Consider the following 13,554-nt stretch of genomic DNA (forward strand, 5'->3'; position numbering starts at 1 on the left):
TTGTGTCCGAGATAAGTCAGCTGAGTATTACCACTTCCTCACCTGATGGACAGAGAGGCAGCTGATGTGTTTCTGATTCGTCTCACTCACTGATGTTTGTATCACCACAAAGAGACAAGTAGGCCAGAGGCTGGATAAGACACATTGTGTCAGCAAGATAGGCATTTTGAGCATGTATTTGCTTGCTGAATGACATTGATCTCTGTCTGATTTACTTTCCTTCCTCTAAAACCCTGGTGTTTGTCCCAGATAGTTAAACTGTCTCAGATTAAATATCTCTAATAATAACAGACACGCACACACATGCATGCATGCACGCTAGATACAGTGTATGCAGACAAGTCTGTTGAGGTCTAGATAAGAATAACATCTTGGCAGATGCCATGCAATGGTCATGACCTATAGCAATAATGAAATTAGAGAGTGTAGACTAGTGATCCTCCATCATGTTCCACAGGATTTGCAGGCTTTTGTTCCGAGCCAACATTAACACACCTGAGTCAACTAATCACCTGTACCTTTATTAATTAACTGGAAGTGTGTTGGAAAAGAAGCCAGGACCAGGTTTGGTGACCAGCGCATTGACATGTTGGTCGTCTGGATTCTAGTTGGCGAGACACAGCAAGATCCTGCAGGAGAGCCTTAGACCAGGGGCGGGGCTGGACCCTGAGTTGGAGGGAGACGACGCCCTCAGTTACTATGCCAAGCAAACGGCTCAGATAGAGGTAGGCCTGTTAATAAAAAAAGAAATAAAAGAAGAAAAAAAAGGCTGTGGCATTACGACTGCCAATGGCCCCTGGTGTGAGCATTGATTACTTTGTCTTATGATGACTGTTGTATAGATGATTCATGTACTTAAACAAATGTATTTGTTGTAAGTCGCTTTGGATAAAGGCGTCTGTTAAATGCCATAAATGTAAATGTCAATGCCTCACCACTTTGTCCCAAGCTGTACTGCTCCTTAGACATCCATTGCTATTTCAATGGATGTCTATGGATATCAAGGAGGTTATACTGCACAGCTACTTCTTTAATCTAGTCTTGGCTATCATATTTTGTTTACTCCTCAGCAGCATATGAACATATCTACCATGAATGAAATTCCACTTTGCTAGAGTTTTGATGAAGATGGAGATAGTGAACGGTCACATGTCTACTGTTTCCTAGATCGTGCGTCACGACCGCACCATGGAGCAAATCGTGTTTCCTGTGCCCAACATCTGTAAATACCTGACGGAGGAGTCTAAGGTTCGCGTGTTAAACACCACCGAGCGAGATGACCAGGGCAGCAAGGTCAACGACTTCTTCACGCAGTTTGACGACCTCTATAGTGAGATGGAGTGGCAGAAGAATATACGAAGTAAGCCTCGTTATTCACTCAAGAAAAATAAAGATGAAATAATGACTACAGTACAATGAAAACAATCAAGACAATTATGATCATTATGATCCACTGTATCTGTGTTCTGTTATTATGAAGAATACATTATAGAGCCAACAGCTCTAATCATCTGTGTTTGTGTGTCTGATATCTATATTTGTCACTGTTTGTGTGTGATGAAAGCTCACTGCCATGTCTCTCTAGATAACCAGGCTTTGTTCTGGTTTTCGCGGCACATCTCTCTGTGGGGGAGCATCTCGTTCTACCTGGCCGTGCTGGTCAATATCGCTGTGGCTCTCTTCTACCCCTACGGTGACGATGGAGATGAAGGTGAGATGCCCCCACGGTTGGGTCCTCCTCTGGTCAGGGCAACAAAGTGAAACAAAGCAGAACTCAGTCTAGTCCCCAGTTAGCTGAAGCCTAGGAGGTTATGGCTAGAGACATGGGACATGTTTAATTAATGGGTCATTGGAAATGCCAAAAGACGAAGGTCCATCACAAAGCAAATGGTCTTGGTACCACTCTCTGCCTTGAAGCGCTATAGGGGATGTGTGGAAGTCACACTTTTATGTGAGGAATTATGAGCATGGTAATCACTGCGTTAGGTTACAGTACATGCTAAGGAGACAGCGTAAAGGCAGAGGCACAAGGTTGGTGGCAGTTTGGATATCAGCCTCTCCTCCCTAGGGGCCAGTCTTTGACATTTCCAAGTGTTGCCCGTTTATGGGAAGCAGAGACTCTGAGTGTTGTGCCGAGTGTCTTGCCAAGTGTGGCGCCGCTTAGTTCACCTGAATAATTCAGAAACAGAAATGCCACCTCTCTGAACAGCACTAATGTGTCTTTGTTTATGTTGTTGATTTTGTTTCTCTGCCCATACCCAGGCATCCTGCCACCGTTTGTGTCTATCTTGTTGTGGGTGGTGTTGGGGATATGCACTACCATCATGTTCATCCTGCCCAAACCAGGGGGCATCTTTCCATTCCTGGTGTCTGTCATCCTGCGCTCCATCTACACACTAGGTTTAGGCCCCTCCCTGCTGCTACTGGGGGCTGCCAATGTAAGTCAATAGGTCTATGACCCACTATCTACTACAGTATATGTATGCAAATATGTTTGGGCACTGGGCAAGGTCACTGTAATATTCACTGTAGTCACTGTATAGATGGGGTCACCAACCTTAATCATGAAGAGCTACAGAGTGTGCAGGACTTTGTTCTTCCTCAGCTTTTAACGCTTATTCCACTTATCACTTAATCAGTAAGATCTTTATTTGTATAAGTAGATGGCTGGAAAAAAGCCTGCCTCTCCAGAAGTACATGTAGGGTTGGTGACCACTTACCTGCAGTATCATTTCCCCTCTTCATTTCAAAGAGCTTAGTGACATTAGCCCTAGATCAGTAATATCAGTATAGTCTTCCATGGAAGGTATCCCTCAGCTCATCTCTCCTCTTCTCTTACAGCTTCTCAACAAGATAGTGTTTCTGGTGAGCTTTGTGGGAAACCAGGGGACATTCACACGAGGATACAAAGCTGTGATCATGGACATGCCCTTCCTGTTCCACGTGGGCTATGCCATCGTCTGTATGCTGGGCCTCTTCGTACACGAGTTCTTCTACAGCTTTCTGGTAATAGCAAACCCTCAGGGGCAGACCTGTGGAAGACCCATGTGGAGTCTATATTTTGGGGAAATTAAATCAGAAATACATTTCTCAGCCATCTTCCATCATAGGAATAGGGATAAGCAAAGGTTTTCACTTCTGGTCAAACATCTGGAAAAGTATTTAAGATCTACCAGAAAAAAGTATTTAAAGATGTTTAGAAAAACATCAAACCTCATTAATGTTCAAGTATAGATCCCGGTCAACTAATATCAACACGTATATTTCAAGATTTTATGGTCATTCTGTTAACAAACTTTGAATCTGCATCATTCTTAAAGTAAATGTGTTTTTTTTTTTTTAAACATTTCAGTTGGAATTGTTAGAAGTAGTCCTTGTGGACAGAGATGTATGGTTTAAACTTTGCTTTCAAGGGTTTTTGTCTGACATATGTTTGAATGGGAAAAAATGAGTCCCAGCATCATTCTGTTACTGTGGAATTGCCCTGCACCGCTTCAACAAAAAACTCAAATGCAAAGAAAAATCACATTTTAATCTCCATTTGATTCAGTTAAGTACATTCACTAGACTTGAGTGTAAAGAAGTGTCATTAATCTGAATACATAAGTGGATCATGTTTGTCCATGATCTTAACCCTTGTGTGTGTTCTCAGCTCTTTGACCTGCTGAACCGAGAGGAGACGCTGCTGAACGTGATCAAGAGTGTGACCCGTAATGGCCGCTCCATCATCCTCACGGCTGTGCTGGCCATCATCCTAGTCTACCTCTTCTCCATCGTGGGCTTCCTCTTCCTCAAGGACGACTTCCGCATGGAGGTGGATCATCTCCAAGCCCCTGGTCAGTGTCGTTACCCACCCTCCCCATCGTTCCAGCATAATAGAAACCTATTCACTCCCTTGACCTATCAGTGGGAATGAAGGAAAAGTCATAAGGAAAGGAAGTCATTTAGAGTATTGAGACACAGCCATTTGTACAGTACCCATAGCCCCCCTTCTCCTCTCTAATAAACCTAACCCCTTCAACCCACCTTACTGTAGGTCAGTACTAGCAGCCTGTCACCAAGCTAGAACACCCTCATCACTCCATCCCCCCATAGCCCTGGACGCCTGATTGGCTGCCAAACACCATTCTCAGGCTGATGCTGTGTTCATTTGTTATGAGAACTGCCATCCCAATGTGAGGATTAGTGCCTGTCTAAATATGTGTGTTAGGTAAACACCAGCTATAAGAGGTTTGGCACAAACCAACATGAGAAAAAATATCTTAATACTGTTGATAGTAGCATGTATGTATGTATGTTCTATGTCTTTGCCATTCCTTAGATGACTGTAGTGTGCAGAGATAGTTCTTTCACAGGTAACCTCAGCAGTAGTCAGACAGACATCTTGTTTATAACCTGCTGTTTTCTGTTTGGAGGCTCTTCTCTAATCAATACAGAATTAGGCCTTGAGCGTAAACAGAATAAAAAACAGATTTCAGTATTGTCAATTGGAAGGAGGCAACTTTGTCTGGGTATTAGATTGCTGTTATTCTGCAGTATTTTTTTATGTGAGTCAGAAATATAGACTTGGAGCAGAATATTGTGTTGTGGTATCAAAACAGCTTTGTAGGATTTTCATAGCAAAGATGGGTAAGGCCATGCAAACTTTATTCATTGTTTAATGGATTTCATTTTCAGAAAAGTGAGGCCAGCATGCAAAAAAAACAGTATTGAAGTTAATTGAGTGTATGAATATCCAGATTATATGGATAAACATGAAAAGTATGGGAAATATGATGCTACATAATCTTATTAAATACATTCATATTAATTTATTTGGGGTCACGAGGTGAGATCTTAGCTTAAGTCATTAGTGTTTTAGTTATGGAAAGGTGAGAGAGTTGTAATTACCTCATTATGCCTATTATAAGACATATTCATCAAAATCCAGGGGTAGGCCTACAGTATACATTATTTGGGAAATTACTGGGGGACTGACGGGCTTTAATGAAAATGTTGTCATTTAAACATCAGCTATGTTTGACCTGAAACCTATAACGCATATTCAATTGTAGCCTAATCATGAAATAACTTGAAATCATGAAGCACTTCTGTCTTTTCCTTACACTGCCCTTTAAAGACCTCAGTCAGACCTCAGCCAGACCTCAGCCAGACAATGTGTCTTGCATTGAACACCACTAAACACAGCTGTAAAGTAGTTGAGCTACAAAATATGAAATCTGTAGTTTTTCAGGTATTTCCTTATATACAAATCTAAACTAACATTCCTAACAACTGATATTCCTAACTTTGAAATCTCTCCCTGGCTCTACTGTCGGCTTTCACGTTTCAGATGCTGTGCTGCTAGTCATGCCAACGGTTGGCACTGAAGCAATAAGCACCCTGAAGTTAAATCATTTCATTTTGGGGCCATACACGCCTACTTCGCCCATGCTTTGGGCCGGCCCAATCAGAAAACGATGCATTACCCATATTAATAATAATTTGTGTGCTGGTACCGTATATGTACATTATGCGGTCACTTGTCATATACTTGCCTGTAGTGCTGATGTGTGTGCGTGTGTGAGCTTTCATGAATGTGAGCATATGCATGTGTGGAAGTGTGCTAGTGCGTGTTGTGTGTTTGCACCCTTACACGCCACTCTGATGGCCAAGGAGACAACCTGCCAGCACATGTGCACCTGTTGCATAACCTGACAGTGGCCGTGTGCCGCACAGAGCAGAGCAGCACTGTGTTATGTAACCAACTGGGCTGGGCTGTGAGTGTGTTGCCGTGTGTGTTGCCGTGTGTGTTGCCGTGTGTGTTGTGAAAAGTGCCCCTGGGGGTGACACTCCAGCCAAGGTGTGGTCTCCCTCATTATCACACTCAGGCACAGACCCTTAACTGCTGTGGGTCAATGGGGAAGGGTTTATTGATATTCCATTAGCATCATAATCAACCACACAAAACCACCTGTCCTGCAGCAGCTGTCTTGGCTCCCGATCATTTCAGCTAATGCCATTACCACTGATTCTATCTGGGATGTTTTGCATTTGACACATTCTCCCTTTGACACTTTTCCTCAGTACCAAATACCGAGAGCTTGTTATTTAATAATATCATAATATATGCCATTTAGCTGACGCTTTTATCCAAAGCGACTTACATTGTAGTGAGTGCATACATTTTTCAATATATATGGTCCCAGCTGGACCTTTTTGTCAGCTAAGAAACCCCATGAACTACTATAGACAAAACACTTCCCCTTATCACAAGTACTGTATCTGAAAGCCATTGATTCCTCACATAAAGGCTGAGTCTTACCAGGGCTGCTGTAAAAGTCCTAATCACAACTTAGCCCATGGTCAGTTTGTCAGTCAGTCAATACTCAGCCCTGTGAGTGTGCACACGTGCGTGCATGTGTGTGTGTGTAGCTGCATTAGGAGCTGTAATTTCCGTGTGGCTGTGGCAGCTGCCTCACCAGTAGTCAGCTCGTGAAAGGTTACACACTGAGACCCGGGAGAGGCAGAGAGGGTGACCTCATGTTTTCTATATTCTCCAGCCGTTTGCGCGCACGCGCGCGCTTCTCTCTGGCTGCATCACCTGCACTACAGGGGCACTCACACGTGCCCTCTCCAGCTCTATCTTTCCATCTCCTCCACTTCTCCTGTTATTTCTGTCTCCCTCTGGCTCAGTCTTTACACACCCTCACAAGTCACAGAGAGGGTCACATATCCATGTGTTTCTTTGACCAAGCTCCTTCATGCTGTACTCATGGGTAGCCTTTATTGAATCACCACATCTGTACCACATGTAACGTTGTTACCTCAGTGACATAATGATGGTGAACACACACACACACACTTTATGATCCAAAAACATTTCACTTGTCTATTACAACTGTATGCGATAAGTGACAAATAAAATTTGATTTGATTTGATTTGACGATGGTGTGTTTTGCTTTGTGTGTGTGTGTGTGTGTGTGTGTGTGTGTGTGTGTGTGTGTGTGTGTGTGTCTAGTGATGGCTGAAGATGACGGGACGGAGCGCGTGTGTGACACTCTACTCATGTGCATCGTGACGGTGCTGAACCAGGGGCTACGTAATGGAGGAGGCGTGGGTGACGTGCTCCGGAAGCCCTCCAAAGGCGTGAGTACACTAGTGGAATCAGTCACTCGATCAATCAATCAATCAGTCAATCCATACTCTCATCCATCAATCATTATGGACTGTAAAATAAGGCAGAGAGGTCTACTGCAAAAAAAAGTCAATGGCTTCTCTTTTCATGATGTTCTTGATGATGGTTACTTACATTCACTGGTATCCTCACTACCCAGGATCCTCTGTTTGCTGCTCGCGTGGTGTACGACCTTCTGTTCTTCTTCATCGTCATCATCATCGTTCTCAACCTGATATTTGGTGTCATCATCGACACGTTTGCTGACCTGAGGAGCGAGAAGCAGAGGAAGGAGGAGATTCTCAAGACCACCTGTTTCATCTGTGGTGGGTACTGCACCATGAAGCACAGAAATACATGTAGCAGATAAAACGTACTACCGGGCAGGGCATTGAGAGGACACAAATACAGTCCATGCAGTAGAAAAACATCAGCGTAGGACAGAGGCACTAAAGTATAAAGAATGGTTGACAAGGAGGTGATGCCGTAAGAATCAGGTGGCACAATTCCATATTGTGATTTGAAGAGGAAGGTACTGCCATTGTTAAATGTCACCCTGGATCCTCAGTAACCTTCCCCCCCCTCGCAGGGCTGGAGAGGGACAAGTTCGACAACAAGACGGTGTCCTTTGAGCAACACATCACATCGGAGCACAACATGTGGCACTACATCTACTTCCTGGTCCTGGTGAAGGTGAAGAACTCCACTGAATACACCGGCCCGGAGAGCTACGTGGCCCAGATGTTCAAGGTCAGTACCTCTGAACACACATCAACACGTTTATGTAAACAAGCCAGGTGACAGAGAGGGACCAGGGTCATCTGCAACTGTTGTTTTTCACGGCATGACGCGCATGCTGTCAAATGCTTAACACTTTGGTGCAGGTGAACGTGCACACACACACACACACACACACACACACGTACGTGGATAGAAATAAGTGCGGTGAGTTGGAGCTGGCAGTCTTGTGTGGATGCGGTAGGCGTAGTGTCTCATATAGGTTGTTCAAGGTGTCTAGTACTCGTCCTCAGTCAGCCAGGCAGTCAGGAGGCATACACAGTGTACCAGAGTGAAACCCCCAGCCTCTGCAGCAGACGAGCAAAAAAAAAAAAAAAAGCCCAGAAACGTGACTGAGCCTCTTTCCTCCCTGCCCAGCATCCCAATTCCTACCCTTCTTCCTTCCCAGGCTTGTAGAAGAGACGGGTTACTCTGCTCAAGTCGAGAAACGAATCTGTGTTACGCTGAATTCCTTCCCTCCCCTTGGGGATGTAGTACAGTGATATAGTAATTACAAGTGGCGAAGCTGTCTGTATGGTAATGAGTGCCGCAACCTGCTGGATGAGACACAGACGAGGCGTTTAGAGAGGTATGGGCTGGGAAAGGTGTTGCCGAGAGGTTAATGCATTCAGACATCGCCTTGGAACAACAGCACTTGTGGGGTTTTTGTGATTTACATCATGACATAATGGGCATCAGAATGAGTGTGTAATGATGCATATTTTGCATAACAAATAGATGACAAAGGAATCTGATTAGGATGTGTCTGCATACTTTGTGAAGAGGAGTGATGCGTTCTAAGATGTCCAGCAGTCCAAATTACTGGTGCATGATGATGTAATGATGAATCAGGGTTTTATATTGTATATCCTGAAAGTAGAAACGTTTTTTAAGGTGTGTGTGTGTGTGTGTGTGTGTGTGCGCATTGAGATGACTATGTTTGTTCCAGTTGGACTGACAGCAGTAACATTGTTTGGCCGAGGGAGCCTGTGGTGCTCCTGGCTGCGCTTCACCTGGCCTCTCCTCACTGCAGAGGCTGTTTGGCTGCATGGTGAGGTGCAGTGAGGGGGGATGAGGCTCTGCAGTCTGGTCCCCGCCACAGCCCTCACACCTGTCTGCACATATAGCAGTGAAACCCGATAACCCCTTCACATACACACACACACACACACACACACACACACAACCCCCCAAAAAAAAAAAAACACAAGCAAAAGTATCTTGTTAAGGATCTTGTTACTTTTGTGTGTGTGCGTGCATGCAGTGCATATGTGTGCGTGTGCATGTGTGTGTAATTATCACAGCAACCACAGAACTATCAGGTACTGCAGCAACCACAGCACAGTTATGCAACCCCTCTCAAGTGGCCCGCTAATAGCTCAGCCCTGCCTGGCACGTGCTCTCCAGTCTTTCTCTGTCTCTCTCTCACACACACACACACACACACACACACTCATTATCACACCGCGAGTCATCCGTCTCCTTAGCAACACAGCCGTCACATGTTGTCAGCGGCAACAGGAGAGAGAGGAAAAAGATGGAAGGGCCTCTGAACTCGTGATCTATCAAGAAGGTAGAGGTCAACGTGTCCTGGTACGATTCTTCTGGCCCCCCCAACACTTGTACAGTGTTTACCTGGGTGAGTCAACCAGAAACTCATACATACCATACTGAGCTCAGCAGAGGCCTTGGTGCTGTACGTTTGTCTAGCAGTCTTGTGATAGCAGTGCACATGCACCACAGGCCACCGGTCTTTATTTTGGAGGTGGGTCATGTGATAAGAGCTGTCGTCTCCTCAGGTGAGGTGAGGTGTGTGTTTTATACGTAGGGACAGTGCCGTATCAGAGTTACCAAAACAAAAAACAGACCATACAAAGGGCATCTGACAAAAGTACTCTGAACTCTCTCTGGAGTTTAATCACAGTTCATTTGCTATCCCTCTCAGCTGAAGTGGATGTGCAGGTCTGCAGTCTTGTTTTTGTGTGCGTGCGTGCGTGCGTGCGTGCCTGCGTGCCATTGAAGGTTTGACTCACCCGGTAGTAAGATGACGATCTCTCACCTCGATCATTATGTCACTGTGGTGTATTTTACCATATCTTGATGATCAATCATACTGGTTATTCATTACAAGATTCCGTCCCTTCCTCTCAGTTCCTGTTAAAGTGTATTTGAATGTAATCTTCTGGGATTAGTGAGTAAAGCAAGGCATTTTTAATGGTTCACTGAATACTGAACCCCCTGAGTCATTCACACAGTCATGCTGCTGTTTCTGTGGTACGAGCAGGTGATTGTGCTCAAGTTAATGTTCACATCGCAGGGCTGTTTATGGAAACACTGTTGTTATGTAAATAAAAAGATTGGTCCTGATAGTTTTCATCAGTCTGAACACAAGACCCAAGGTTTCTCTGTGAACTTTACGTGAGATTACATCTCAATGTCTACAGCAATGAGCAACCGAGTCATGAGAAACATATCGTGATGAAGGAGGACAACAAGACATCGTACTGTCTAACTCAATCTCAGTCATACGTTGGCGGTTTAGCTTGAAGTCAGATGCATGAAAGGCTTATTTTACATTCTCCTGATATTAATTTTTAAGGATTTGGATATGCCGTCTTGATGACAACACACACCAGTGTTGGGTCTATCTTAATCCTCATAACAAGCTCAAATTCCCCCCCCAAAAAAAGAAAAATCTCCCTCACACATAATTTCCATAATTTCTGATATTACTGTAGGACATATGACGCTGTCAAGTCATTAGAAGTGGATGCATGTTCAATAGGTTCATTATGTCCATCCTTATTTGTTTCTCTCTATTGGTCCAAATGAGCTTGTTAAATCCATCCGTCTTGGTTGATGTGATGGAGAATGGGGACCACTTGTTCTTGGTAGTTCTTGCACGTCCATGTATGTCTGTCCTTGTGTTTCATGAGTAGATGTCTTTGTGTCCATGAGAAAAAAAGGCTAGTTGTTGTTGTTTTTTTGCCCCGTTCAGGGTAGATGTCTAAATTAGCACATCATGTTGCTGCGAGGCCCTTAGAATGGCTCAATTCATACTGCCCCAACAGTCACTACAGGCAGGGTCTGTCTGTCTGTCCTTGCTTCACCTGTTTCACAAGGCCTCTCTCATCCTTCTCTCACTCCTCTCTCTCACTCCTCTCTTTCAGTCTCTCCCCTTCTCGCTGACTCAGTCCCTTGACTGACGTCAATATCCTAAGGAGTGTAATTGAACCTGTGATTGATGCGATTTTATATTCATGCATGATGTGAATGTTCCTCTGCCATTCTCTTTCTCTCTTTTTGCCGTGTTCACTCAGTGAAATGCAGGGATTTGAAAAAGTTTGATCCTTTGATGAAGTAAACTGTATTGAACCGTTTCCCTCCCTGCCTGATATAAACCAAAGTGTAGTCTTCTGAGACAACACATTGAGTCTATATTCTCAATTTATGATCCTCCTCTGTTGAAACAAAAGCACTGCACCGTGTACATATTTCAACAGCCCAAACATCTCCATAAACTTTACATGAGCAGTGGTACTAAAGTTAGATATGGGGTGCAAACGCTCTGTCATGTTGATGAAAGTGAAGAAAGAAAGGCAGATTAAATGTATTCACCGTACTCGCTACTCTCGCATATTTTCTCCCTCTCTTTCCCTCCCGTCCTTTATCTCTCCCCTCTCCCTCTCCCTCTCTCCTCTCTCTGCCATGTCTATGTTATTATATAAGAGAAGGTGGGTTGAAACCCTCCTTCTCTCTCCCACTATGTGTGGTGTCAGCCATATCCCTGCACTCTCCTGCACCTTTCAACTGTGTTTATCAGCCACACTGGCAAGGGAATATTACATAATATCCCATCAGCTGATGGAGATCTGTCTCACTGAACCTTATCTCACACACACACACACACACAGACACACACAGACACACACACACACACACACACACACACACACACACACACACACTCAAACAGACATACACACAGCCACATTGACACAGACAGTACACACTTAAGGCCCGTGTATAATGTGATATGACCATGATATCCTCTGTCTGTATTATATCTTGTGACCACTTGAGGTAGTGAAGTCTTTATGCTGCAGTTCAGCACAGTGAATGCCTCTACAGAGTTGTTCTACTTTATCAAACCACTAATGACACATTACTCTCTCTCTCATTCCTCTCCCCACACACACACACACACATATCCAAATGTATTATTCATTTGTATGTCATTTTGATAGTGAACCATCTCTCTCCTCTCTCTCTCTTCCATCCTCCTCTCTCTCACTCTCCCTTTCTATCAAACATACATCTAACCCTTGATCTCTCTATTTCCTCGACACCCCCCACCCCACCGCCTCTCTCTCTCTCTCTCTCTCTCTCTCTCTCTCTCTCTCTCTCTCTCTCTCTCTCTCTCTCTCCAGGAGAAGAAACTGGACTGGTTCCCACGCATGCGGGCCATGTCTCTGGTGAGCAGCGAGGGGGACAATGAGCAGAATGAGATGCGCTCGCTGCAGGAGAAGCTGGACAGCACCGTCACCCTGGTGTCTAAGCTCTCAGGCCAGCTGTTTGAGCTCAAGGAGCAGGTACTTGTTCAACACCATTATACACACACACACACACACTCCCTGTATGTGCATGTATGTACTGTACAAACTCTTAAACCCAGGATTCACAATACGGTACTCACAGAAGCACTGACACTCGCACACTCCCAAGTCAACAGCCGTTTCGAACATATAGCAAGAAGCTAGCTTGTCGCTTCAAGAGCTTACATGTTTTTTTTTCCCCCATTCCATTATGTGGAGTATTTAATTTATTCCATTCTTGTTGTCGTTGGATAACATGCCATAGAAACTTAGATACCCCTCCTCCCCCCCTCTAGTTGCTAGTGTATATCCCCATACAGCCATCTCTCTGCCCTTTGTGACCCGGTGACTCCCTAGCTCCAAAAAAACATCCCGAGGCACAGGTCATGGGGGAGAACGGTCCCACTCACGTAACATTGAATGGCCACTTATTACTGTTGGTTCATGTCAGTTCATATGGGTCCAGACTGATGACAACATGCAGTGTTTTTGTCTGATGTTATTGTGCCCTTCTTTACCAAAGACGTCAGCGTGACCTCCCAGAGGGCCTGTGGGGGCGGGTGGGTGGGATGACTAGGGTTGCTCTGCTGCAGTGTGGAGTCTGATCACCCTCATCACCTTGTGATCCCAGTCACAGGCCTCTCCTTGTTCCTCTTTTGCCCAGATGTGTGAACAGCACCATCCTGACTGACCCATGGAGGGTCACGCTCAGATCGGAAAAACAAAAACAACCTCTTTTTTTTTTCTTTTTCTTTTTTTTCTTTTTTATAAAAAGCCTCACCGCTCAGTCAACAGAGCTGTAACATACAGTACGTCACACTCCTGGGCTGGTGTTGGTGAACGCACCCGTCTTGACTGCTGAGCCAGCTGTCTTGTGTTGATGTGGTTACTGGTAGGTGCAGGGGGGGTTATCCAGGCCACAGAGCACAGTCTCTGGCAGTGCTACTGTAAAACGGAGGGGGTGAAGCGTGAATGGAGGGTGTGGCTTTGGCTTTGTTGTTGCTGGAGTTGAGTGTATTGTGCTG

General features: G+C 44.7%; 1 protein-coding gene across 4 annotated transcripts in view; it reads left to right on the top strand.

Moving 5' to 3' along the window:
• The window catches only part of itpr2 (inositol 1,4,5-trisphosphate receptor, type 2), a 49,746-nt gene that overhangs the window by 34,020 nt on the left and 2,172 nt on the right, over positions 1–13,554 (top strand). For all 4 annotated transcript variants that reach the window (XM_083666812.1, XM_083666814.1, XM_083666813.1 and 1 more), the window contains exons 46-55: positions 609–725; positions 1,168–1,360; positions 1,586–1,711; positions 2,263–2,438; positions 2,842–3,006; positions 3,653–3,836; positions 7,002–7,129; positions 7,318–7,483; positions 7,747–7,907; positions 12,365–12,526. In XM_083666812.1, coding sequence (XP_083522938.1) covers positions 609–725; positions 1,168–1,360; positions 1,586–1,711; positions 2,263–2,438; positions 2,842–3,006; positions 3,653–3,836; positions 7,002–7,129; positions 7,318–7,483; positions 7,747–7,907; positions 12,365–12,526 — 1,578 coding nt within the window. The remainder of the gene's footprint in view (positions 1–608; positions 726–1,167; positions 1,361–1,585; positions 1,712–2,262; positions 2,439–2,841; positions 3,007–3,652; positions 3,837–7,001; positions 7,130–7,317; positions 7,484–7,746; positions 7,908–12,364; positions 12,527–13,554) is intronic.

The sequence above is a fragment of the Argentina silus genome, assembly GCF_951799395.1.
Source record: "Argentina silus genome assembly, chromosome: 3".
NCBI lineage: Eukaryota > Metazoa > Chordata > Actinopteri > Argentiniformes > Argentinidae > Argentina > Argentina silus.